Raw genomic sequence first — 25,801 nt, forward strand, 5'->3', positions numbered from 1 at the left:
ATTTATTGAAATGGATTTTCAGCTTTACACTTTGTTATCTAATTTCAAGATTTTACAGGTCTGGAATGCTTGTAAACTAAGTGTGGATGATACTAAACAGCTAAATCACGAGATAAATGTGTTATCTAGGCATGAAAATGATGTAAACTATGTGCAATTTAGGTTTGTATTGCTCCAGTATCTGATATGCTGGTTGATAGATAAAATTTTTGTGTGCTAATGCCCTTTGCTTCATTTTTTGCAGTGGATGTGCAGTAGCATCTCGGTTTTCCACATCAGAAAATTGGAAAGGAGAAAATCTTCCCAAATTTAAGAATTCATGGTAGGTGGCTGTGTATATATATCTTCGGGAACTAGTGTTTTGAATGTTTTGACTCCTAGATTGGCCCTCTCCTCTCCTATGCTTTCTTCCAGCTAAAAATGCCTTCTGCCCAGTTCTCAATGCTTTTGCTATCTAATAATCTAGTCGGCTTTTATTCCAGGTTGAATCATGACAATATTGTTACCTGCTCTCGTGATGGGAGTGCTATTATATGGATTCCTAAATCACGCAGGTCACATGTAAGATTCATCAAATGTAATTCCTTTTATGGTTGCTTTCTTTCTTTTTCCTCTTTTTATGAAGGAAAGTGAGAGTTGTGGCTACTTTGTTACCCAAATCACCAAAGATTAGTTGACTACATTATAGCTTTTTAAATTTTTTCCATTTAGGGGAAAAGTGGTCGCTGGACTCGGGCATATCATCTGAGAGTTCCACCTCCACCTATGCCTCCTCAACCTCAGAGAGATGGTCCTTGTCAGAGAACTCTACACATTCCACGTGGTGTAAATATGATTGTTTGGAGTCTAGATAACCGCTTTGTCTTTGTAGCTATTATGGGTGAGAAAACTCTTGTTGTGGCAAAGACAGTGTGAGGATGCATTGTATTCCCTGCTCACTTTTGGTTGTCAACGGTCTGTGCGTCACTTGGCATCAGTTGCAATGGCAAAGATCATATCCAAGGGAGATGGAATATCTGTTTATGCTAGAGTAAGCAGTCTTTAGGGATTTCTTCAATATATTTGTTTTTGAGTTTTTGTCAGCCAAATTGGTTCTCTTGTTTGAGGAATTATATAGAACTCAATTTTTGTAAACAATTTTAGTTATTATTCTATCAATGATTCTTGTTACCATATGCCATATGCAAGTTCTTTCATTATGTTGGTCATAATAAATACTTGAGTGATGAAAATTGAATTTTATATTACACTTATTACTACTATTTCTCTGTTTCATTTCAATCATTACTTTTTTTATATATATTCTTAAGATAAGGTATTTTGAAAGTCAAAAAAATAAAGAGACGATATTTTTTGTACAATTTGTATATAAATAAGAAAAAAATGATAGTGATAAAATAAAAGGGATTATAGAAATATTTTTTATGTCGTAGAATTATTAAATAGGGATTATAAGAATATTTTTTATTGAATATTTATAATTTTTTTAAATTTTCAATTAGGTCTCTATATTTTTTTTAATTAGGCTCCTAGGGGTATACAAGTAATTTCACAATTCACTAACATTTTTTTAACGTTTAACATTAACAAGGACTAAATTAAAAAAAAATGTATAGGGATTCAATTAAAAAGAAAAAAAAGTATAAGAACCTAATTGAAAATTTAGTAAAACAATAGGACCTATAAAGTAATTAAACCTTTTAAAATCGACTGAAACAAATGCTTTAGAAAATAGGATTGAAAAGGCCAATGGTTCTTCTCAAATTGGACTATTTCCAAGTCCAAGTTTGGATACTCATTTCTTTTGTTCCACTCATACTTTTTCAATCTTAAATAAAATTTCTTTACAATTTAATTTTTAATGATGTTTGAATTATTGATTCGGATGCAACTGATCATATTATTTCAAACCTTTTTTTTATTTCTTACTCCAAAATTAAACTCGTAATTGTTCGTATGCCTAATTGATCTCAAGTTGTTGCACATTATAAGGGCATTGTCAAATTTTTTTCATCTTTAATTTTATTTATATCTTATATTTGCCTCAATTTTATTTTAATTTGATTTCGATTTCTATTTCTAAGCTTACTTTCACACTCTTTTGTTAATGCACTTTTTCTCAATTTTCATGTACTTTACATGAATCTAAGAGGTTGAGGGTGATTGGTTTGGGTTGGCTAACAGCAAGGTTGAACATCCTAGAGAAAGTCTTTCACAACAATAAACTGTTATCAAAATACTCAATAAATTATATACATCTTACCTTCATCTCTCCCTCAACTTTGTGACATTTCATATTATAACACATTTTTAGACAAAGACTCAATATTTTACGTAAGCAATATCTCTTTATTTTCTTAAATCATGATAACGTTTGTGATGTATATCAATTTTTAAAGTAAAGAAAACTCTCATTCTCTAGCTATTCAAATAGAGCTAATGCCATTTTTAATTATTTCATTTAAATATATAAGATTTTTTTGCATCAAAATTCAATTCATAATAGTAAATATTTCTTAACTATTATTTGTGACTTTAGTCTTTTTCACTTAGGTTATTATTTTATTAAAATAAAAAAGTGAAGTCTCACAATATATTAAGAATTTTATTGCTTTAGTTGAAGCTTAATTTAATTCTAAAGTTAAAATCATTTCTTTAAATAATGGACCTGAATTTTTTATCAATGTTTTTTTTTTTCACCAAAAGAATTATTCATCAACATAATTGTATTGAAATTCTCCAACAATAAAATAGGAGAGTCCAATACAAACATCAACATATTTTAATTGTTGTTTGTGCCTTATGTTTTAATAAAATATTTCTCTCTTTTTTAGCCTTATGGCATTCATCATGCTATTTATTTCATAAATAAAGTTCCATCTTCGGTTCTTAATTTTAAAACTCCTTTGAAAAACTTTATTAAAAAATTCGATTAATTATTATGATATTAAAATTTTTGTTTGTTTATGTGATCCTCATAATATATCATTCTAAATTTGATTTTAGAGTGCAAAATATCATTTTTTTTTGTTATTAACATGATTTTAAAGGATATATTATTTATATTTTAGAAGAAAGAAAAATCATGGTATCTAAAAATATAATATTTTATGAACAATATATTTTTGGCAAAAAAAAAAATCCATCTTACCTTCTCCGAACCAAAATAATTTGTCTAATCCACGCACTGCAAGTCCACAACTAATAAACAATGGTGCTACACAACATGAACTTTCTATTCTTATTGGACCACCACCCTTGCTGACCCACCTGAAACCTCCCCATCACCCAATTGATCTCTCATTCAACCAACCCCTTTTAACTCGACAATCCCATCTCCCTGTGTTACCATGGACCATCCTTATCTCTTCTTTGATCTCCTCTTCAACGCCTTTCACCGGCATTGCCTCCTCGCCTCTTTACTCACACCAGCCTTCACTACTTTCTTCTCATTCTTCTGGCCAAGATACACCACGTACCTCCCTTGTTCCTTTTACTATTGAGACCTCTCACATCTCTCATCCTTGCTAGAGCCAGCGCACCACCAAGCCTCCTATCCACTTCCAAGATTATATCTACAACTCTTCTCCTACCTCACCAACCTCTGCCTCATTGTGTTGGAATCCAGTTTCTTCCGTTATCTCTTTTTCTTCTTTCTCATAATCACAAAACTTTAACGAGGCACCAGCAGCCCTTTCATTACTTGGGCGTGTAGACTTATCATGATTAGCGGTATAAAGACTATTTGATAAGTCAACACGAAATAGAGTATCAACATTCTCCCAAGAGCCGAACGGGTGCGTAATGCGTGGGAATCTGCCGAACAGTTCGGGCCAAATCCTGAAGAAAGCTTATTCTCCTTCCTAATGCTATCGGCTTCCTCCCTGGTACTGTATGGGCCGAGCCTAGCTCCTGGGTAGGGGACAGCATATAGCGGCGCGACACGCGCGTGGAAGCTCTCGCGACTCTTCCCTGATTTATTTGATATTCAAAATTCGAAGTTAAGAAGATGGTTAATTTTACCTCCAAGAACCATTAAATATGTCATAAAGGATAGTCAACCTTTTATTTGAAAAGATTGGCTAAAAATCTTAATATTGATGTTTAAATTCGAAAGATCTTTTTAATACAACTTCCGAACACAAGATTTGGGAGTTCATCTTTTCTTCGGACAATCTTAATCTGGATATTTTATAGCAAATCTGGTTTCTCTTCTAAAATCCAGAAAAATGACTTGAGTAGTTGAATCATACACAATCAAATGTCAAAGTGCAAATGGTAACTTGCTGCAATCTGCATAACCTTACTTTTAATGCTAGTAAAAATCGAGATAATACAAAGGGAATAAAAATATATAATATATAGCTTCTCTCTCTCTCTCTTTCTCTCTTTCTCTCTCTCTTTCTTTTTCCTGGGAAAGAATGTGACCTCGAGCTGGGGTCATACAAAGATAAAATTACACATGTTCAAACATTCCAGCAGAGCATAGCATAAAAAGGTGAAAGCACTCAAAACAATAAAATTAGCAGCACATAATTTAGCTACTCTTTATATTCTAAAGCTAGAATGCCTTGGATACTTGGATGGATCCATCAAATAATCCTTGCTAGCTCAAAGGGGACGTGTGTGTCTTCCACTTGCCTTACCACAAAGAAGTGCATTCTTTGGAACTGGAAATTCGTCCCTAATTGAGGTTGAATCTGTGTAAACGCGCAAGTAAAACTGTTGACCAAGATATTGTCGTGCCCAAAACTCAGACCTCAAGTTCCACATTCCCACATTGTCAAGTGCAACATATATAGCCGTCCATGAATAAGGATATACCTGCTCACAATCAAATATGAATATAACACTGCATTAGAGTATATTTAATTCATGTTGCATAAACATTCATAAATCATAACCACCACTTAAATGTTTCTGAATTTAAAATTATTTGTTAAAATTATTGGCTCACCTGTGTTGTGCAACGTGCAATTGCATCCCTAAGATTGTAACTGTTCCTGCTAGCAGTTGTCCACTGTCCTCCATCCATACTACATTTTATAGTTGAAATAACTTCAGGCAACAAATTATTGACCAATAACAGAAGACTAAAGAAAAACATATATGTATAGACATATATGAATGTGATGACTCACCCAACCACAAAGAAAGAGTAGCCATCAAGATGATAGCTCTGAACAATATTCTCATTGTTTTGGAAGACAATCTCAACGAAGGATCTATAATCAGCTTGCAATACAGAGGTATCAAGGTATATGCCACCACCATAGGGTCTGTCAGAGATGCTTCCAGCACGGAAAACACCCGAGATCTTGAAGTAGTCGGCGAGTTTAAGAGGAGTGTCTGGAGCAACATAGGACACGCTGTTGATTGCATATCTCTGCTTGCGGTTCACTTGACCAGCTGAACTTGCCAGAATTATGGTCTTGGTTGTGTTTATCAAACCGTAATGGTATGATCCTTGAGGGTTCGGCCTTGGTCCACTTGCCGTAAGGTTAGTCCTGAGATTCAGTTCATCATATGCATTTACTACAAGGTGAGCAATAAGCAATATGTACTAGAATTTAGAGAATGATAAACTAATAGAATAAGATTATGGAAGAATGAATAGTAATACCTTAAGTTATGCTAGGGAAACAAATAACCCAAAGTGAACTTAATATTTATACGTAACATTTATAATTACACATCTAAATTTTTACTCAATTATTCCGACACTAATTAAAAAATATAAAATAAAATAAATATAATTAAGGAATTGATTTTTATTGTCTTTCGAACGCTTTTGTAATACCTTATGGAGCGGGCCTGGTTCAAAGACCAATCAATTTGGATGGTAGGTCCACCAGGGATTGGACCGGAAACTTGGCCCCCAGAATTGCTATAGTGAAGAACTCCAGTGGTGGTGAGGATCTTGTAGTTGAATCGAGTGGAAACAACAATGTAATAGTCATGTGCTGGTTGGTCTGCAGTAACTAGAACCGAATAAGATTGTCCCACATGAACGTCAAGGGAGGAGTATGTGGTTTGTAGGCTGTGTGTTCCTTCCACTTCTACCAGCTTCAATTTGTGGTTCTGTATGCGAAAGTTAAGCGAATGTTGCAACCCCACGTTTGATATTCTAAGCCTGTAAGTCTTTCCTGTTTGTACAAGACCATTGAAATTGACCTCATCAAAATTACTCCTCATTTCTATCTATGCAATATTATTATTATTAGAACAACTGCATACCTTGTTCGACGTTGAGATATGCTCCGTTAGGCCCACGACCATTTATGAGAATGCCATCAGGTAAAGGCAACTTCTTACCTCTATCAAGATGAGCTTTCAACGTCTGCATTAGCATTAGAGGAAATGATTTTGTCAAAATTCACTGACAAATAGGATTATTCAAGTTAAATCCCAATGTCATTATATAGTAATAGCAAAAGTTTTAACTATTTAAGTGCTCCCTTCAAAAAGACAAAAAGATCTAATTGCATCATTTATTTGTTTTAAAAGAAGTATCATATGTAGTATTGAAGATTCAAGTATTGAATTGGTGGACGACCGGTATCTGTTGATCTAGAAATATTACTATGCATTTACTAGAAAAATTTGATCTAACATTGAAGAAATGTCTTCATTATTGTAGTAGTATTATTATGATTATGAAAACAATTTGCACGAAACGTAGATACCGCCGCATAAGCGAGATCACCGCGTGGCCAATTCGTCGGAGAAGATGCGAGTAATTGGATAGGTGGGGTTCATCCTCATTCCTCAATGAAGGTTATCCCTTTGGCACGAGGATTAATATGCATTTAGAAGTCACAAATGCAATTAATGACTACAAGGATCCAAACCCATCTCATTGGACCCATTGGCGGTTGTCCCAATTCAACACTCTTGACTTACTAATACAAACAAAACTAAAGATTCTACCTAGTAGTAAATTGCTCTTTTTCTTCTTTATTATACTCTTTTCTAATTTCTTACTCCATTGTCTCTCTTTATGATGCTGAGTAAGCTGGTACTAGCTGCAATGCCCACTTGTAAACCCTGATGACATATAGTAACGTTTTCTTCTCTCTCTCTCTCTCTCTTTTTATTTATTTATTTATTTTATTTTTGTAATATTGAATTGAATGTTCTATACTTCTATTCACCTAAAAATACGCGAGGTGGCGATTAGGCCACATCAGATAAAGGAAAAGAGTGAGCTAGTGTGTCTTTTATTTTAGGGTGGGGCGATGGTGTCATTTATTTCTTGCTTTTGCGCTACTATATCTGTGAGGCGAAATTAGTTGGGGATATCAATCATCAATCACTTGCCAACCACGAAAGCCCCACAAGAAAAGTCAAATGTTTGTTATTCATCCCACTGTAATACTATTATTGTACTATATTCAATTAAACTAGGATGGAAAATGAAATGAAGTATTAACAGGTAGTGTTAGTGTAACACTTACAGTGTGGTTGGATTTGTACCAATCTCCAATGAGAACAGTGTAATCACCATCTGGATCAGGGAATGGAACTGGAATTCTAGGCCTGCTTAGGATCCTAATTCCTCCAAAACCACCAGCTGCTTTATGAAAATTAAGAGATGGGAAGTAATAGAAGCTTCCAATCTGATCCTTCACTTGTAGAATGTATGTGAAGTTCCTCCCTGGTGGGATTGGGCATGTTGTTCCCAACACTCCATCTTCAAATGAGTTCCTTCTCTGCTGGATCCCATTCCTGTATTTTCAATTCATACAAATCTGGAATGAAATTCTCATGCAACTCATTCAATTATTTTTTTCCCTTCTTCCACCTGAATTATATTCTTTTAGAATAATGTTATATACATCAGTTTTCTCTCTGCACACCTTTCACTTTTGGTATTAGAAGTGAGAAAAAAAAAATTTTATGCCGTAAAAGAAATGTGTACATAAAAAGTGATACAGCCACCATTTCTCATTCTTTTATCTTAAAAAAAAAAAAATTAAGCATGTGATTTATGTTATATGACATTGATCTACTCTTATTAGTTGATAGGCCATACTTGCTTGAAGACAGTAAAGCGAGAAAGGGAAATGAAATGAAATGGACCCTAATAATATTTAATTATTGTTCACCCTACTTTTGCATCACAGAAATTCAAACATTAATTCTAGAAACTTTCCCTTTCTTAATTCTTCCTTTTATTACTACTAACATTGGTCGCTTTCTTATTACCCCAAATTATGACTTAGCTTTGAGCTTGCTGATAACAACAGGCTTCCATGTCTATGTCTATGTCTATGTCTATGTCTATGTCGTAGATGATGCGCCACCTAATATCCATAATCATCCATGTAACTTTAGTTTGCTCTTTCCAGAAGTAATAGCTAAATAAGTCTTGCTTTTTTCTTTTTCTTTCTCTTTCAGAATATTATTATAATATTATAATATAATACCAATAGTGAATGAGCCAGATCTAGATCCGTGTCCAAACAAATGGTCCAGCACAGTGTGAAATGCGGTGGCTTCTCATAGTGTTAGAGAAGTGTACTAAGAATTGTGCAAGCGACAAGAGAATAAAGACATACTCCTTATTAGTGGTCAGAGGATCACAACACAAAGCTGAATTAATTAATTAATTAATTAATTGTTTTAACAAAGCACTCTAATCACATGCTTGTAGTTCCTTTTCACTTTCGTCATTATGCTTGATTTTATGTATTGTGATCCCGGAAAAAAAGAAAAAGAGAGAGCAGATCGGAAGGTAGTGCTGAAAGTGGCAAATGGTTCAACAGAGAGAAATGGAAATGTACCAGGAAAGGAGAAAAGGCTCATCCAAGCTGTTGAAGACATTGATGATGAGATTGTCATTGGTAACTGAATGAATGTCTGGACCGGGAAATTGCCCATTGATAAGTATTCCCTGTTCACGTGTTGATCTCATGAATTAATCACATTGAATCAGATCCATAATGTAATTGATGCAACGTAATTAAGAGAACAAAAATGTTGACAAGTACGTACCCTTTGGCGAACTCCAAGGGGGTAAATATCACCATAAGTGACATTCCAGTTGAAGAACCTGTACGGGTCTTCAGCCAAGGTAACTGCAAAGAGAGAAAAACCAACACATAGGACTAGGAAGGCGCCAAAAGCAGCAGCTGGGAGAGACTTTAAAAGGGAGGAGAGTGAGTGAGTGAGAGAGGGGAGATGTCATAAAATGATTAGGAATGGGGACACATTTAAGTGCGGTACAGAGGGAAGGAGTGATGTTAGCATGTGTAATGCTACCATAGTAGCCGTGTTTAACTTTAAAATGTTAAAATAAAAAAAGGAGGGAAAATCTAGGGGGACTTAGAACCGAAAATAAAATAGGAATGGAAAATAAGTGTCGGTCGTGGGGTCCTGAGAGGGAGGTTAATTAAGTAAATAGGATCAGGATTAGTACTGTTGTCTCCCACATGGGTTAGTTTTTGTTGCGCTTACTAATGTGGATGTGGGTGGGGAGGAGTGAAGTACCTTGTTTTGTTGTTTACAGCTTCCAGGACCCTCACATGTGAGGAGGAGGAGCAGAGGGCCCTCTTTGTTGCTTTGCTTCTTGAATTATTCTAAAGTCGGTTCATATTCAGAATTCAGTAGAGCGGCTTGGATGAATCACACACTGCGCACTTACCGATTCTAATTGCCGCCCTTCATGGAAGTGCAGAAAAACAATTTGATTCGTCAATTTTGAATTAAATAACGTGTGTGATCACTGTATGCTTTTTAAATTACACATTTTTTAAGGAAAATAATCACATATGGTTGTTTGATTTAAGAATCAATTGGACTCCACTTCACTTCGTTAACCTTAATTGCGCCTGTATATTCAAGTCTAAACTTCTAAACTGGACTTTTGTTTCCCTCCCTCATCTCATTTTCGGACTCGGTCTATTCATCTTATTGTCATCCAAATCCAACATAATTGTTACTTATAGCTATAGACAGAAACATAGACATCTAATAATGGGCTGCCATGCTGTTTCAAGTGGTATTTAACTAATACGAGCATAATATGAATGCGTAGCCATAAAAATTTAGCGAGATACTTCCAAAAGTTCCAACGGAAGAGGTTGGTCAAGTAGTTAAGGATATAAGATATTCTTATCATCTTATGCATCATTTAATGCTTACGTTGTCTAATATGGTGAAGACACCTTGAAAGGGAAATCTTTGTTTGAACTTATACGATCAATTTGGTGTGTTAATGAGTTTGAATAAGTATAAAATATACTATATGTTAAACACATTTTAAATAACTAGATAGCATGTATTCTCACACAAATAAAGACCAAATGCCCCCACTACGTGATTTGTGACATCTCCTTGCTCATTCCATTAACCTCGCAAGTGGTTAGTTAGCATTTTTCCTCCTAAGATGGGTTACTATCATCCAGAGTTCAGACAGAGCCGACAAGGTTGATTCAAGAGTCATGGACTACTCATGGCCCCAAAAGAGAAAGAATAGAAACAATAATTTTCCTGCATTAGATTTCTTACTCTATTCCTAAAAGTGAACGAGTACATTTTAATAAAATTGGTAATATTTATGTTTAGTAGGAATGTACCTAAATTAAAATGTTAAAATTTGAGCCAATCCATTGTCTGGTTCGTGTGAGCCTAAAATTACAAAAACAACTGTCATATGGAATCAGAAATCAGAAATTATTCAATAGTTAAAGGTGTTGCTTTTTGGAGTCAGTCGTGCTATGGTAAAATAAAACAAGTGTCCCAGCTAGTAAAGGTTCACGTGATCTTAGCAGTTAAAAAAAAAAAAATAAATAAAATGTGATTCACACGCTGCTGGTTTTTTCATGTCGGAGACCGATCATATAAATGTGCAGAGATTAGTGCTAACCAAAACCTACAATGATTATTATCAATTCGTCGTATTGACAATGAGAATCCTCCTTTTGCAAGGTAAATTATCACTTTATTGCAAAAAAGAATCTATAAATGAAACAATGTCCAATTATTATTTTGAAAATTAATTTAGCTTTAACTAATTTAGTTACACAACTACAGCTTTTGGACATGAAAAAAAGACATGCTACAAGGCGCACTCAGACTTCATTAATCTCCTCATATTGCAACTACATAAATTTACTCGAATTTATTATACAGACTAGAGATTTATGTCCTTTAACTTGATTAAAAGAGCTTTGTTTTTATCTGAAAATAGAGTGGGGGTAAGAGATAGACCAATCCAGATAGCCGAAATGATGATCTTTAAATGTTATTTAATCAAACATCGCTGTTGTCAACTAAATAACTAACTAATATACGTCATTGGTCATTTACTCATGTTTCAGGAGTTAAATCTACCACAGGATCATGCCGAAGAGTAAGCAATATTATCATTTTTTGCCAATATATAAACGGATAAACCATAGACTATAATAGAGCTTTAGAGTAAAAGCAATGATACATGACTAGTAAATATTATCATTTTTACTCAGCACTTAACCAGCAATAATTTGTATTTATATTTACAGATATTTTGCACACAAAAAATATATAATTTATACTTATATTTATTAGAGTTTTGCACACAAATTAATATATTTTGCACCCATAAATCAAAACAATTTGCACCCACATTTTTCAGAATTTGCACACATGAATTAGTAAAATGACAATTTAATTTTTGTGTTGGCCAAATGATGGTCAAAAATACAAAAAGTTGCTAGCCCCCAACAATTTATCTTATAGTAATAACGAAGGCCATTGCAGCATCTCCCACTCACTTTTCAATTTTTAAGATGCATTGGTTGGCGCATTCTTGATACTCGCTTTCAATCTAATTCTCCACCAACATAAGTCAGAACATGTCCGTCGTCCATTTGTTCTTTAACAAAATATACCTTTCCATATTCCAACTATATGGTAATGCAGGTTTCCTATAGCTTCACGAGAGAAATTCACAGGCCAGCAATCGCGCTCATAGTCAACACAATATCATACATTCAACTAATTTGTGATTTTTCATTTTACACTCAAAAGTCAGATCCACTAAATGTTTCCATTATCACTCAAAGTCAATTGTTCACAGATGTGGGTGAGGAGTGGATGCAAACTTTTAAGGTATGCCAAATAAAGTTCCTACAATTGTGGTTTACATTTTACGGAGCAAGCTACAACTGAACAGAATCAAACAAACCACAAACACCGTTCAAATCATAGAATGCTAAAGTAACATTGCGGGCTAGAAGGTAAAATAAGATATAGATCAAAATTAAAATTAAAATCCAGATAAAGAAAAATAATAGATGACAGGGTCAGAAAATATAGATGAAAAAGAATTATTTTATTCGAAATAAATTGCTAATCAAAGTACAGGCAGGGTGCAACTTGCTAGTGTTTCGTCGCTATAAGTAAATATTTTTCATTATAACTTCCGGGCATCCCTTTTATCATTATGAGTGTCGGGTGATGCATTATATGGGTCTATTTTTTCTCCCTACATTAGACTCGAAATGGTGGGATCTAAGATTGGTTAATGTCTTCACTTTACTGTTTCTCAAAAATTTATTTATCATTATTTTTTTCTTGCATTATTTTAACAATTAGACTCAAAAGAGAATGTTGTCTGTTTCAGTATTCTATCTCTTTCTATTTTCCAAATAGATGTCCAAATTCAACGTCCAACATCCAACTTTGGAGATAAATTGCAAAAATCATCATCATCATAGTCCTAATTGCCCAGTTGTGCTCTACCCTTACAGGCATTTGTAAGCCTTACTACCGATTACACATAGATAGCTCCATCCCGTATCAAATTTCAAAAGTCCCCAGAAAGGTTCATAATCAACAAAACAACTCATGGTATGCGTTCTAATTCTCTGCACCATGATGTTGATCAACCTTTGCTAGCCCTTACCACCACCATTATCATTCAACTCAAACCATGAAGCAGATGCTGAACTTGGGAGAATACCCTATAGAAGTTAGTTTACAATAATAAGGTTCTGATTTCTAAAGCAATAGTAGAGTCATAAAATCGCTAGACGTGAATACACACACACACACACACATTATGATTAAAAATTTCCGCTCAGGTCTCTAGTCATAATTTAGTGCAATTCACAAAGTTACAAATACTCAGCTAAAGACAAAGTGACAAACACCTCTAGAGCAAGATTGGGAAGAGCTTTCAACAGTGCAATTCCGTTCATTCTTAACTGAAATTACACATGAATCAATAGCACAACACAATCCATTCATTATCGCTAATAAGAGGTAGTAACAGATAGTTCATAAGAATGACGAGACTAAAAGGAATTAAAAGGGAAAGAAAGAAGAAAACCTAAGAGCGATCAGTGGTGATCGGAGAAGAGAAGACGAAGGCGAGAAGCAAAGGCGCCAGTGGAGTCTTCAGAAGCTTCATGAAGCAGATCACGCTGGATGTTGTTGATGCGCTCCGCGAGTAAATCGTGCTCCTCCTGAAGAGTATAGTTTTCCTCCTGAAGGCTATGGATTCGGTATTTCTGACCCAAAGATCTCATGCTCAGAAGCAGAATCCCAGTCATCGCAAACCACTGAATGAAGCTGTCCTTTCTTGCCATCGCGTGCTTCATAAACCCTAACGGCCTCTTTGTTGGCCTCACGCCTTCGCCGCCGCCTGAGGAAGCCATCTACAACCAGCTCACTTTACGACACAAGTTTTTGTTTTTTATTTGGTAAACTCACTCTACTGCACCCTGCCACTTCCTTACACGGAGGATAACAATATGCAAACTCATTGGGCCTTTTGGTTGGGTATCCCTTTGGGCTAATATATGTTACTAATTGGGCCTAAGGCCTGTTTGAGAGAGAAGTATAAATAAAATAAAAATAGATTGCTTGATGGTTGCCTGGTTGGTTCGCCCTCGACTAAACTCAAATGAAATCAAACTCCATCAGTTTTTTGGCTCTGCAGAGAAAAAGGAGACCAAAAGAAGGGGAGGTCGCCATAGTCATCGTTCTCGTTTGAGAGAGAGAGAGAGAGAGAGAATCAGAGCTTTGAGAGAGGAGAACGAGAGAAGGAGAGAAGGTACCATGATTACACGATCGAATCTGGCGGAGCAGCTAAGGGAGTATCAGATTCGATCCAAGCATGACTGGGCCTCTGTCTCGTTCTTCTCTTCTACTTCTTCTAATCTCGCCTCTTCCAGGTATGCCAACACCCAACATTCTTTTTTTTTTCTTTTCTAAATTTTCAAAATAAATATATTTATAAATTATGATTATTTTGCCTGTTATAATCAAAACTCCTTTCTTTTTCCCTGTTTGTTGTTTGTGCCTCGCAATAATTGCACATATGGTGTAACTCGCAATCAAAACACCAATTGTCATTTTCTTATTTCAACCGCTTACTTGAATATCTTCTGATTTCCTGTTTAGCTCCAATGCGTTTTGCTGCTTTTCCCTTAATTCATGTTTTTTAAATTAAAAAAATTGGTTGCGATTACGCCGGAAACTGTTCCTAATATGATTTGGATAGGGAGAATTTATTATTAAGTTATAACAAAATAAATCATCAGGCTGATGCAGGGAAATTCAGTTGGGCTTTTTATTTGAATCTTTATTCAAATTGTTCACAGGGCACGTGCCCATCTTCTGTTCAATTTAACATCTTGATTTGGGGATCGTTTTGGTTGTGCCTGCTATTGAAAAATGGGCTTTCTCTAAAATATGGTACGGATTAGTAAACTTTATGAAGGGGAGTCTTGGAGCAACGCTTGAGTTGTCTCCAGGTAGGTTGCTACGGATGTAATTATTAGGATAGGTTGTCTATTATATATCCTTTGGGTGCGGTTCTTCACAGACCATGTGTTAATGCGGGATGCTTGTGCATTGGACTGCCTTTTTTTGGTGAACTTTATACGGAAAGATTATATATGGGTTCTCTAAAGGAGACTCTAGAGTTAAGATTAGTTTTACCCAGTTTTTTAGGAAGCTGCAAGCTTGAGTTATGTAACGAAAATGCTTATTACGATTGTTCAGCCATTTGCAATTTGCAAATTGTAAACCTACAATCATGTTTTACCTTTTGCACTTAAGAAACGTTGTAGTGTGGAGGATGTGGGTTGAAAAGTGAAAACATATAATATCTGCGTTTTTAGAGATTTTTAACCGGATAATTGCTGTTTGTTTACCAATGCAATTCTTTTTCCCACATAGCATTATATGATGATATTGATGCCTTTCGTTTCTTCTTTATTGTGACACAGGGTGGATGTCGTGGTCTTTGTAATATGGGAACTTGTTATTTTAGCTTTCCTGGTTTTTTCAGTAGTCTCGTTGTACTTTAAGCACATCCGGCTTGCTTTTATATTAGTTTGTATTACGGTGTTGTTGCTTTTATGCATGAAAATTACAAAGCAAGTAAGACTAGCAAGGAGAAAGAAACGAAGAATGCTTCTCCCGTTGTCAATGTAAAATGGTGTCAAGTCTTGATCTTTGGCATGTTTCCTGTTGTCCCTTCTCTCCTTTTCCTGGAGTAGGGATCGTGGCCATTCTTGACCATTTCCATTGATTCAGCTTCATATTCATAATTGGATTTGTGTAACTCTTGATTCAACCTATAGCAAGTCAAACAAGTACATAATTGACGATCTTGTGTCAACATGTGCTTATCCAACTTGCTGATGTAGATCACTATGGGAGATGGTGTAACTTAGTAGTGCTAGGGTATCATCAAGTATCTATATATTTGCATTTCATTTTTCTTTTCACGTTTCTGTATACAAAGTGCTACTAATGCAAGTTACTATTGAGCTTTTGACCCCTTGTAAGTCTTACATTTGGAAGTTAAAATACCATCAGATGATTTCTTGTGTAATGACAACATGTGTGCTAGACAGTTGAGTTTTAGAGGTGTATTATTTTTCAGTAAGGTAACTAAGGTTGGAGCTTTGCTAGGTTGATTTCTGGTTTGTTGGCCATATATGAAGAATAGAAGTGAAATTATGCTTGTCTGTTTCATGACCTGTCTCAGATTGTGATTTCGTAATGTAATATTTGTAGGGCGATGCCAAATATTAAGTTTATTCTACTTCCAACATCTGGAATGATGTTTTCCCATGATTGTATAATGATTCTCGAAATTTATCTGTAACGGCCATTGGGAACATCCCAAATGTTAGCTCTGCATGCTTGGCCATGCATCCTGGGAGGTGGTACATTTCATGTTCTTACTGTGGATTGAAGAAGTGGAATTTTATTCCCTGAGCCACTATGCTCCAAATGGCTCCTGTGACAACCATTACACTAAGAACCATACCAAGTATTCCTAGCGTCCAATTTAGACACCAATTTATGCTATAAATCTTTGGTTTCTTAATCTCTACCCACATGAAACAGGGGTAAGCTAGTGTTATAGGCAGGGCAATGCCTCCGATAAGACCTGCCAAACTTCGCAGAAAGGGTAAAGCTACGGCGATGAAAAAGGCGAAGCATCCAAAGAATCCCCTCAAGGCCATTCTTAGCCACCTGGGGCAAGGCCTGTTCTTTATGATTGTGTACCTTGATTCCAAATTGTCAAACACTGGCATTGCATAGATTTGGAAGGAACTGAGGCTGTTGATGACAACCAGCAAGCTTGTCAAAGCGATGATCAACTTTGATGTATCATGTTGGTGGAACTTGTACAAGGCACTCAACATCCCTTGGTCGGGAGGTATCTGATTTCAAAGATCACGCCATCATTTATTTATTTTAGCTATTGGTCTATTGTTAAGCCAGTCATTGGAAACATGAGCTATTATTATTGAATGAGATTGTAGGATGCAACTTACTGAATTTCCGTAAGCCCAATAACCTCCGATGGCAAGGGGAAACAAACATAAGGCAATTATTAGATAGGCAAACATGCAACCTCTCCACATGGCCAAACGGGAAGGTTGTTGAGCATCCGAAGGCATTGTCCCCTGCAACAATGACACTTAATTGTACTCTGTATCGCATGAAAAATGTCTTAATATGAAGATGATAGTGAGAATTATTAGATGGGTTGACATATTTGAGTAAACTACTTAACATAACACGTGTCAACATTTTAGTTATTATCTTAACAAGAAAACATTTACATGTCAGTAGCGATCTTGATATTTAACAAACGGAGAAGGTATGTTCTTTTAAACATTACCTGTATTTCTAATACAAGATTGTGACCCCTGAAAGCAAATGCTATAATGCCAAGAGCATTGCACACACAAAAAGTGCTAGTGAACTCTGATGGACCCTTTGGTGGATCATAGGATACATGAGGGAGGGTGCCTTTGACCATAGATACAATCCATATGAGAGCACAATAAGCCACAGCAGTGATGGCTCCAATAAGTGAAACCCCTGCAATTGAATTGAGGTTGGGAAGTTGAGCAAGCAAAATGGCCGTGCAAGTAAACACCAAATACCACTCTGTGGTGCTGAGTGGGCTTAGGGTGCATCCCTCTCCACACACAATCTGAAAGAATATCTTCACGGTGCCACCTCCGATCATGATGAGGGTCACACACGTCCCACCCGATAGGTACATGATTGGGAACAGTGCCAGCAATTTTCCTAGCTTCTCTCCTGCAATTTCGTTCATAACATCAACATGTGTGTCATTTAATCTGAACAGTTTATATAATTGAGTACAAGCCATTAAATATTGCATTATTACTCCTGAAATTTTATTCAAAATAATACTTGTTATAATGAACTTTGGTAGATGCTAAAGTACCCCTTACTTGCAGAGTTTTAAATAGATGTACGGATAATTAAATACCACAACAAAACTCTTTTTTCTTCAAGAAGAGAAAAAGGTTCAACTATATATGACTGATAAAAAAATAAAATAAAAGTTTATAGTTTCAAGTATATTATATAAAGGTACTTAACAAAGATCTACAAGACTACAACTTAGGACTGGAAATCTATACCCTACCTACGGGTACTCAACTCGGACCAATCCGTTCGGATAGGGTGCAGTGTGAGTTCGCTTGCGGGTAGGGTAGGGTACAGGTTTAGGGTATACTCTATCCTACCCTATCCTATCTGCACTCCTAATATATTATATAATATATATGTAAAAGTTATGTATGTAGTGAAGAAAATGAGCGTTGAACCCACAATATTTTTCTTATAAAAACTTGAAGTAACCACTAAATTAGTTGATAATCATATTATTTGTAATTTTATGTTAAATTTTTTTAAGATTTTATATTTTTAATTTTAATTTGAACTGAATTTTTTATTTTTTATTTTATTAATATGTATGAAATTTAGAATGATTGAATTTTATATTTTGTTAAAATTTTTTATTTTTCTACCGATAGGATCGGGTAGGATAGAATTTAAAACTTTAAGGTGCGGGTAGGGTTAGGGTTGAGAAATTCTCAACCATCGGTAAGATAGGGTAAAATTTTAAAAAAATTTTCAACCCTCAAATAGGATTAGAATAGAGTCTAAATCCTACCAACCTTACCCATTGCCAACCCTTTACAACTCGAGAATAAATAATAAATTAAATAAAATTTAGTGCGCTAAAAAGCTAATATAACTGTGCTTAGTGCTTACCAAATGCTGCCATTGCAAGCTTGAGGTACCTGCTATGGCGCACCCCACTCTCCGATTCGTGGAGCTGAATTAGTAACCATAGCGTGTAGAGCTGCCACATGAAAGCCCCACACAAACATATGATTCCCCAAATCCTGCATCAACATATACGACACTGTCTTAAATTGTTGTTCACAGTACTATTATATCACGGAAATATGCAACAAATGTGTTTCTTACATTCATTTAAATGGATCATAATCATTAAGAGTTTTATTGGTTATGTAGTTTTTTCCTTTTTTTTTAACGGTATTTACAATATAAATAACCACAGCAGAAATTTATAAGGTAACATGAAAACCCACCATCCTAGATTAGTGAAGGCCAAGGGAAGAACAAGGGCCTGGAATCCAATTCCCGAGCTGAGAATGTGAAACGCAGCATAGTATGCGTTTCCCTTTCTCGACTCGGTGATAGGAAGCCAGGCATCTTGATGGTCAAGCTTAGTGAAGCGCCCAACTTCTTCCAAGTAACCGTGTATGTTTTCAAAGGCCTTCTTCATGGGGCTGGCCAAGGGAGTGTTCATAAAACGAGTTGCAAACGGGCTTTTAGGAGTTTTGGGTGCCGAATCCACCATGGATGGAGAATGCACATGAGTAGTAGAAGACATGGCCGGAGAGGCTCTGCTACTCTTCTTCATCACTTCAACAACTTCCTCCTCCATATATATAGTGGTTAATGATTGCCAATTTTTTTTACTGGTTGTTGGAGTATTATTTGTGTTGGCTTACTCTCCTACATATATATATAGTTCAAGTAAAGGGATCAATAAGTGTCCCATGCATGTCGCATATTCTTTTCATTCCGTCTTCTGATGACTGCTACTCATATAACATAAGTCTTTCTTTGGTTGTTGAGCATGTTGAATGAATCTTTGACAATTCCACTAAGGTTGATGAAGGCCTAAAGTGGGTGCGCTTTCTTTTGAAGTCCATAGAGCAACTCCTCCAAGGAGAGCATTTATGGAGTTTCAAATATGATATGTCCATGAAGTGAAATGATTTTAAATTTTATTTTGCTTTAAACATGATGGATGAAATAAGATCGATCTTACTTTGGAAAGATGATTTTACTTTATTGAAGAACTAATTAAATTTTGTCAGCTTATATAAATTTAAAATAAATTAAAATTAAATATTAAAGTGATAAATCTTGTCTTTATTTTCAAATCATTTTTTATGACGTGTGTTTCACAAATACTAATATAATATTTTGTAAAACCTAAAATAAAATTAAATTGAAATAAAGCATGGGATATGTTCTAAAACTTATTACAAAATACTGAAAATAGTGGAACGACAAATGACAATGGCTAAAGGTGAGTTAGGTTTGTATTCTTTTTATTTTTCTTTTTAATTTTAATATTTTTGTTTTAAAAATTTTGTATAAAAAATTGTAAAAACAATGAAATCTTGATTTTTTTAATTTAATGTTTTGTTTACACTTACAATAAAAATAAAAATAAAAATAAAAAATAAACATACAAACTAAACCAAAGGCTCTTTTAAGCGATTGTGACTAACATAACAACAAAAGAAATAATTGAAGGATTATGGTTGCTATTATACATAAAAAAAAGAAAGAGATTTAAGGGGAAAAAATTCAGTCGATTATTGTTGGGAAAAAATAGCTCATAATATTTAATTAATATCCCCAAATTTATTCAATGCAAGAGTACCAAAGATATTTCTTACCCTTTATTATTTGAGTTTAGAATTAAAAAGCCACCATATAGACCGAAATTTCTATGCTTTTGCATGCATGTATTCTTTTTCCCCACCACTACTTTTATTGTTGAGATAGTAGTGGACATGTGTTTATAAGTATAAAATATACACCATGTATATAGACCGAAATTTCCTTGCAAATACATGCAGGTATATATCTGGAATTCTTGTCAGGTTGTCATGACCATTTCGATTTTAGAATGAAAAAGGCTACGTTGTACACATGATATTATTACTAATAATATAGCGTCAGTAGCACAAAATGTTAAAATGTTTTTGTTTCACTCATTTTTTGGTTGCCATCGATAGATGATATCAAAATGAGTTTATATCAAGATCTTAATGAAGAATAGATATAACTCTTCCGAAAAAAAATAATAAATTCGATCCGAGAATTATTTAATTACGATATTAAAGCAATTTTATATTAAAATTACTAGTGATAGAATTATAAAAAAATCAATTAACAAAGGAATAAATAATTTAATAAAGAAGACAACGAAAATATAAATATTGATTAAAGCAAAATAATAATAAAATGCAAAGAAAATAAACGAAAATGAATCAAATAAACAAAAGAAAACAAGTTAAAAATTGATTTCTGACACTCACATGCACTTGTACTCCATGTTCTTCCATTGCGTCGCGGAGATTGAAAATTTTATGAGTTTATGTAATGATCATCTAGTGTTTTTGATTGAAGTCCCCTAACTCTTTTAAGTTTCTCCTATTTATATACCATAGAGATAGACTTGCCATGGAGCATATTGTCCACTATCTTACCTCCTCATTTTTCTCAACCATGACCTTACCTTGACCATGAAGAATCCTGATCTACAGATTTTGACCCTCACGTCTTCCTTGGTCTTCAAATCCCACATTTCTTTAATTTGCTCCTTAAATTTCGCATCCATATTTTCCACTCAGTCTTGATGGTCGAGTAGCAAGTTTTGATGCTCAAGAAAAGCAATAACTACCTTTTCACTTCTACACTCTTTGCACCATCTTTCTTTGATTTCAGATTACCCGTCTCGACTTCTATAGTCGAAATCTTTGGTAGTCGAAACACCCTCTTGTCGAGTAAAATATTTTTTTTTGTACTAACAAATTACCCCTTTAAAACTTATTAGTTTGTTCAAAAAATATAAGTTTTAATATTTCTCGTGCCAAACACATGCAGCCTTTTCAAATTCTCAAAATTTGAAAGGACAATTACGCATCATTTAAAATGACGCGCACTTTTCTAGGAACACATAATGTCCCTTGGGTTTTAATGACTTGTTCTTTTAATAGATGATTCCACCATTGCTTCTCAAAATAAATCAAATCATCCCCAATTTTCAAGAAACTTGCTTCTTGAAAACCATAATCCTTTTCTCTCTGAGCGACATGCCTTTTGCAGTTTCTCAATTGCTCTTTTATTCAACTTCTACGCCAACCATCATCATCGCATTCTCTTCTTCAGCACCCATGGCCGCCGTTTCTCATTCTTGCAAAGGAAATAAAGTCATTCCTCTTCCTCCATTAGTGGCTAAAATAGCGCATTTATATGATGAAGATGGAGCTTTGAGAGTCCCAAACCCAAATGCAGAAACCTATAATTTCTGGTGTCGCCAGGTATTTCTGTCATTCTCAGTTAATGGAGTATTGTATTCCTTCTTAGGTCCTTTGGCAACCCAATAACAAATTAATTCTGTTTCTTCTTTCTTTCCATCACCATCAGAGCATTTATCATTGGTTTTCTGCAAAAATGTCAATGCTTCATACTTTGTTGGTTGAATTTTTAGAACTGCTCCCCCTAGGAATTTGAGTCTTCTTTTTTCGACCTGGATATCTTAACTCACACCTACATATAAGTCGATTTGAGAATCACTAAATATTGTGCATACCTTAGAATTAGCTACCTTTGATCTCTCTTATATTGCTCCTTTACTAGGGGCTAGTCTGTACTTTTGGTGCCCTATCACCAATAACTTTCATTTTTTTTATGGAATAATGGGTCTAATTCTGATGGACATTTTGACTCTGACCGGTTTACTAGTTGATGGTCAATTCGTGTCATGGTGGACCGATTGTCCTAAAGATGATTTAATATCAACTTTGATTCGAATTCCATATCAAGCATCATTCAAAACAATATAAGTTCTGACGAAGATCCTTTTTCTGATAGTGAACATGTAACTTTTCTCTTATTACTCAATTCTTTTTGTTTTCTGCTCTAAGTCAGTCCAAATTAAAAAGATAAACTACTTGCCCCTAGCCATTGTGCTCCATCAGAAAAAACTCATTGACCTTCCTGCCTTGATCTTGTGTCAACTTTATGAAACTCTTTCTTTGATTGTTGATGAAATTCGTCAAGGGGATCTTTCAATAAATCCTTTTGGTCCCTTTTGGGTTGTAAATTTATGGTTCAAAGATGTTCTTGAACCTCATCTCACAACCTCTGGCTCAAAAGTTCCTAACACTCTAATTAACGGTATTTGCCTTTTCCAGTTTTCTCGGATAAAACCAAAAACCATGTCTCCCGTTGGTGCTTTTTGACACTTTGTTAGGGTTCTATTTAACATCAATGAAGATAAAAATATTTCTTATTTCCCAAATCCATTCACATTTTGACCTGGTTCTGTTTCATGCCTTAACTCTTTTACTAGCTTCCAGCCAAAAAACTAAGCAACAGTCGATGATATGTGGGCTAGGATCTTAACTCCTCCAATTCTCCCTGTCGGCTTACCTCATGAGTCGACATGGGCTCTCAAAAAGAAATTAGTTGTTTATTCACCTCAATATGTAGCTCAACAATTTGGCTTTGCCCAAGTCTTACCTTTTCCTTTGTCTCTCGACCCTGCGGCTCAAAAGATTCACTATAAAGTGTCGGATACAAAAGAGTTTGACAAAATGTTGGAGATGAACCACCAATGAATATCGACTTAATACCAATGTCTGAATATCGGTAGTTGTTTTTTCTCAAATTTTGATTTTTATGCATAGTGGTCAAAGTACTTTTCTGCCCATCGTATATGTGTTGATCAAGCCCTCTCAAATCTGGTCTTCTTTCTTGCACTGATAGTATCTAAGAAAATCAGAGGTAAATATAAAGAAATATTTTTTCCAAATACTAAGTACTTTCATAGGCATAATTTTGATACTCAACTTACTTTATCTTTTAATTCCTTTAGTTACTCGACACACGCCTATTATTCAAGTTGCTGTTGGTCTACAACCAGTTGAGGAAAACTAGGATACACAAGGTAGAAGTAAGAGCAATTTTCAAAACCTCCCATAAGAATATTAAAACTATAATTCCTAGAGTAATTTGGGGCATTGTTCTGAACCCATTTGTTCTTCTATAGATTAGATGGAAGAACTCTAGTTCGACTCGACACCCCTTGGGGGTTTCTGGTCGACTGTCACCACCGCGCGCATGTGTTGTTTGATAGGAACAACTGCAGACTCTCGACCTTTAATCCCGTGCTTCAGTCGAGCTTGTCTTAATTCTTGCTTATGGACACACTCTCTTCTCTTTTTATACAAGTCAAAAGTTTTAGCAACTGAAGTGTCGAACAGGACACTACATCGTGGGCATCTTGCCATATTTTCTTCTTCCTCTCTTTGTCTCAACAAGAAGTCTAACAGATATTCTCCTGCTTTTGGGTAAATGGACTTTTCATGTTCAAACATGTCCAATTTAAACGGCTCATCTTTCTTCATAGGTTTGACAAAAGCCATATTGACTATAAATTTAAACCCCAAAAAATTAATAAATAATTAGCTAATAAATTAATTATTATTCAAAAAATTAAAAAATTAAATTTTATAGTTTAGAAAATTTTAGAGAAGAAGAGAGATTGTAGGTGGGAACTCTAACCCCTAAACCTTCTCCAACTTCAATCCTCTATATCTCTCAATCTGGAGCTCTGATTGACAAGCCGTCAATGACCATGCATGCATCTTGAAATTCTCTTCAAATCCATCAGAACAAAGTAGTAAGAAAATTTCATTTTCTCACCCAGATTTCTCCTCTTAAATTTTGAAAATTTAGAGTTTTAGTATTGAGAAATTGAATAATTTTAATGGTTTAAGTGAACTCTAGCAACGGATAATCATTGGGTTTCATCCATAGCACCCGTGGATACGGTAAAAAACTATTAAACTTTTGTGAATTGTTGGATTAATGAAACTTATGTTGATTATAGTGATATTGTATGAATTAGATTGTGTTTCTTTTTTATTTGGAGTCTAATTGGTGGTTCAGAATGAAGTTCTGATGGTTGAGCATGTGGAATTGGTGTTTGGAGACTTAGAGCTTTGGAAGGAGAGGTTTTTGAGGTGTTTCGTGCTTAGGAAGGAATCGACCAAGGTATGATTTTGATTTCTCGTAGTTAGTGTATAATGTTACATGAAAAGTTAGGCTTGTTGACCATAGGATAAGTTAAACTATGTGAATTGTTAGTGCTTAGTGATCATACATGGGAATTGTTGAATGAATTTGTATGTTGACATGTGATGGAATATGATTTGATTATCATTGTTGATGTTGGTGAGGATTGGTGATAATTATGAATGTGGATTGTGAATTGAATTGAGTAATTAGGGGTGGAGTAGTTGAGGAAGGATGGAGGTAATTAGTATTGATTTTTGGTTATAGTTGAGTTGATTTTCAATTGAGGATTTGGAAAACTAGAGTTTTAGGAACTTTTGGTAAAAATTGATTTTTGGACCAACTTTGGCAGGTTATAACTTTGCTTCCAGAACCCCAACTCTTATAAAACTTATTTCGAATAAAAATTAGATTTCTGAAGTTTATGACCTTCGAAGAACAGACTAAAAATAATTTTCAATGAAAAAGTTTTGCGCGCTCGAAGTTTGTGCCTAAAAATAGGATTCTACAGAAAGTGTTAAAAACCAAGAAGTCTGGTATGCATGTGTATGCACATTATCGTGCGCACACTTGGACCGGAGCAAAGTAGAGACTCGTGCGTACGCACGAGGGGGTGTACGTACGCACACCCTGAGGATTTTGTAAGTTGTGCATATGGACACTATGATGCGTACGAACACGCTGAAAAAATTTTCTGGTGCGTGCATACGCACACAACCATGTGTACGCACGATGCCTTGTTTTACACTAAAACTTTGTTTTACCATTCCGCAAAGCTTGCAAACCTTTGAAACCACTATTTTGATGAAAATTCACAATTTTTGAACTATCATCCATTCCTCAAATTTTTCAAACCTCTTTAACACCTATTTTATGATCCGTTAGTGAGTTTTTAAGCTTCAAAACAAGGGCGAACGTGTTGAATAAGTCAAGTAGAAAATTGAGAAGGAGATTGAGAAGTGAGTGGTTGAAATTATTAAGGCAAAGAAGTGATGAATGCTAAATGATATGTGATTCATAACAATGATGAATTTGAGATGAAATGATATGTAAATTGTTGATGATGTTGACATTGAGAAATAATGATTTAAATATCTATGTG

The 25,801-nt window shown here is 34.9% G+C and overlaps 4 protein-coding genes across 5 annotated transcripts; 1 reads left to right on the forward strand and 3 right to left on the reverse strand.

Annotated features, from left to right (window-relative positions):
- Positions 1-4,283: 4,283 nt before the first annotated feature.
- On the reverse strand, positions 4,284-9,267 carry LOC107460187 (L-ascorbate oxidase homolog). Its single transcript, XM_021130041.2, has 9 exons — positions 9,229-9,267; positions 8,998-9,144; positions 8,787-8,896; positions 7,458-7,728; positions 6,238-6,340; positions 5,801-6,146; positions 5,142-5,507; positions 4,958-5,036; positions 4,284-4,824 (listed from the first exon to the last, which is right to left on the reverse strand). The coding sequence occupies exons 1-9, from the start codon at positions 9,265-9,267 to the stop codon at positions 4,612-4,614; spliced, it is 1,674 nt and encodes a 557-aa protein (XP_020985700.1). The 3' UTR covers positions 4,284-4,611.
- Positions 9,268-12,227: 2,960 nt separating this feature from the next.
- On the reverse strand, positions 12,228-13,717 carry LOC107460220 (uncharacterized). 2 transcript variants are annotated; one of them, XM_052252694.1, is made up of 2 exons: positions 13,319-13,717; positions 12,228-12,950 (listed from the first exon to the last, which is right to left on the reverse strand). In XM_052252694.1, the coding sequence occupies exon 1, from the start codon at positions 13,644-13,646 to the stop codon at positions 13,329-13,331; it is 318 nt and encodes a 105-aa protein (XP_052108654.1). In that variant the 5' UTR covers positions 13,647-13,717; the 3' UTR covers positions 12,228-12,950; positions 13,319-13,328. The 2 variants fall into 2 exon arrangements, with proteins under 2 accessions (XP_052108654.1, XP_015934046.1); XM_016078560.3 differs by lacking the exon at positions 12,228-12,950 and adding an exon at positions 13,047-13,193.
- Positions 13,718-13,793: 76 nt separating this feature from the next.
- On the forward strand, positions 13,794-15,778 carry LOC107460219 (uncharacterized). The gene is made up of 2 exons (XM_016078558.3): positions 13,794-14,165; positions 15,225-15,778. Exons 1-2 carry the CDS (start codon positions 13,858-13,860, stop codon positions 15,430-15,432), a joined length of 516 nt encoding a protein of 171 aa, XP_015934044.1. The 5' UTR covers positions 13,794-13,857; the 3' UTR covers positions 15,433-15,778.
- Positions 15,779-16,057: 279 nt separating this feature from the next.
- Positions 16,058-19,567, reverse strand: LOC107460217 (lysine histidine transporter-like 8). Its single transcript, XM_016078552.3, has 5 exons — positions 18,900-19,567; positions 18,556-18,689; positions 17,141-17,568; positions 16,791-16,922; positions 16,058-16,676 (listed from the first exon to the last, which is right to left on the reverse strand). Exons 1-5 carry the CDS (start codon positions 19,256-19,258, stop codon positions 16,188-16,190), a joined length of 1,542 nt encoding a protein of 513 aa, XP_015934038.2. The 5' UTR covers positions 19,259-19,567; the 3' UTR covers positions 16,058-16,187.
- Positions 19,568-25,801: the final 6,234 nt, after the last annotated feature.

This window comes from Arachis duranensis, chromosome 8, assembly GCF_000817695.3.
Source record: "Arachis duranensis cultivar V14167 chromosome 8, aradu.V14167.gnm2.J7QH, whole genome shotgun sequence".
Lineage (NCBI taxonomy): Eukaryota > Viridiplantae > Streptophyta > Magnoliopsida > Fabales > Fabaceae > Arachis > Arachis duranensis.

Excerpts from the sequence above, each read along its gene's own strand:
- LOC107460187 (XM_021130041.2), bottom strand. The coding sequence starts at position 9,267 with ATGGTAGCATTACACATGCTAACATCACTCCTTCCCTCT. Across the intron at positions 7,729-8,786 it reads GAGCCTTTTCTCCTTTCCTG|GAATGGGATCCAGCAGAGAA; the intron begins GTACATTTCCAT and ends TTGAAAATACAG. Across the intron at positions 4,825-4,957 it reads TTGCACGTTGCACAACACAG|GTATATCCTTATTCATGGAC; the intron begins GTGAGCCAATAA and ends GATTGTGAGCAG.
- LOC107460220 (XM_052252694.1), bottom strand. The coding sequence starts at position 13,646 with ATGGCTTCCTCAGGCGGCGGCGAAGGCGTGAGGCCAACAAAGAGGCCG.
- LOC107460219 (XM_016078558.3), top strand. The coding sequence starts at position 13,858 with ATGGTTGCCTGGTTGGTTCGCCCTCGACTAAACTCAAATGAAATCAAA. Across the intron at positions 14,166-15,224 it reads TCTAATCTCGCCTCTTCCAG|GGTGGATGTCGTGGTCTTTG; the intron begins GTATGCCAACAC and ends ATTGTGACACAG.
- LOC107460217 (XM_016078552.3), bottom strand. The coding sequence starts at position 19,258 with ATGGAGGAGGAAGTTGTTGAAGTGATGAAGAAGAGTAGCAGAGCCTCT. Across the intron at positions 18,690-18,899 it reads GCCTTCACTAATCTAGGATG|GATTTGGGGAATCATATGTT; the intron begins GTGGGTTTTCAT and ends ATGTTGATGCAG. Across the intron at positions 16,923-17,140 it reads ATCTTGTATTAGAAATACAG|GGGACAATGCCTTCGGATGC; the intron begins GTAATGTTTAAA and ends TCATTGTTGCAG.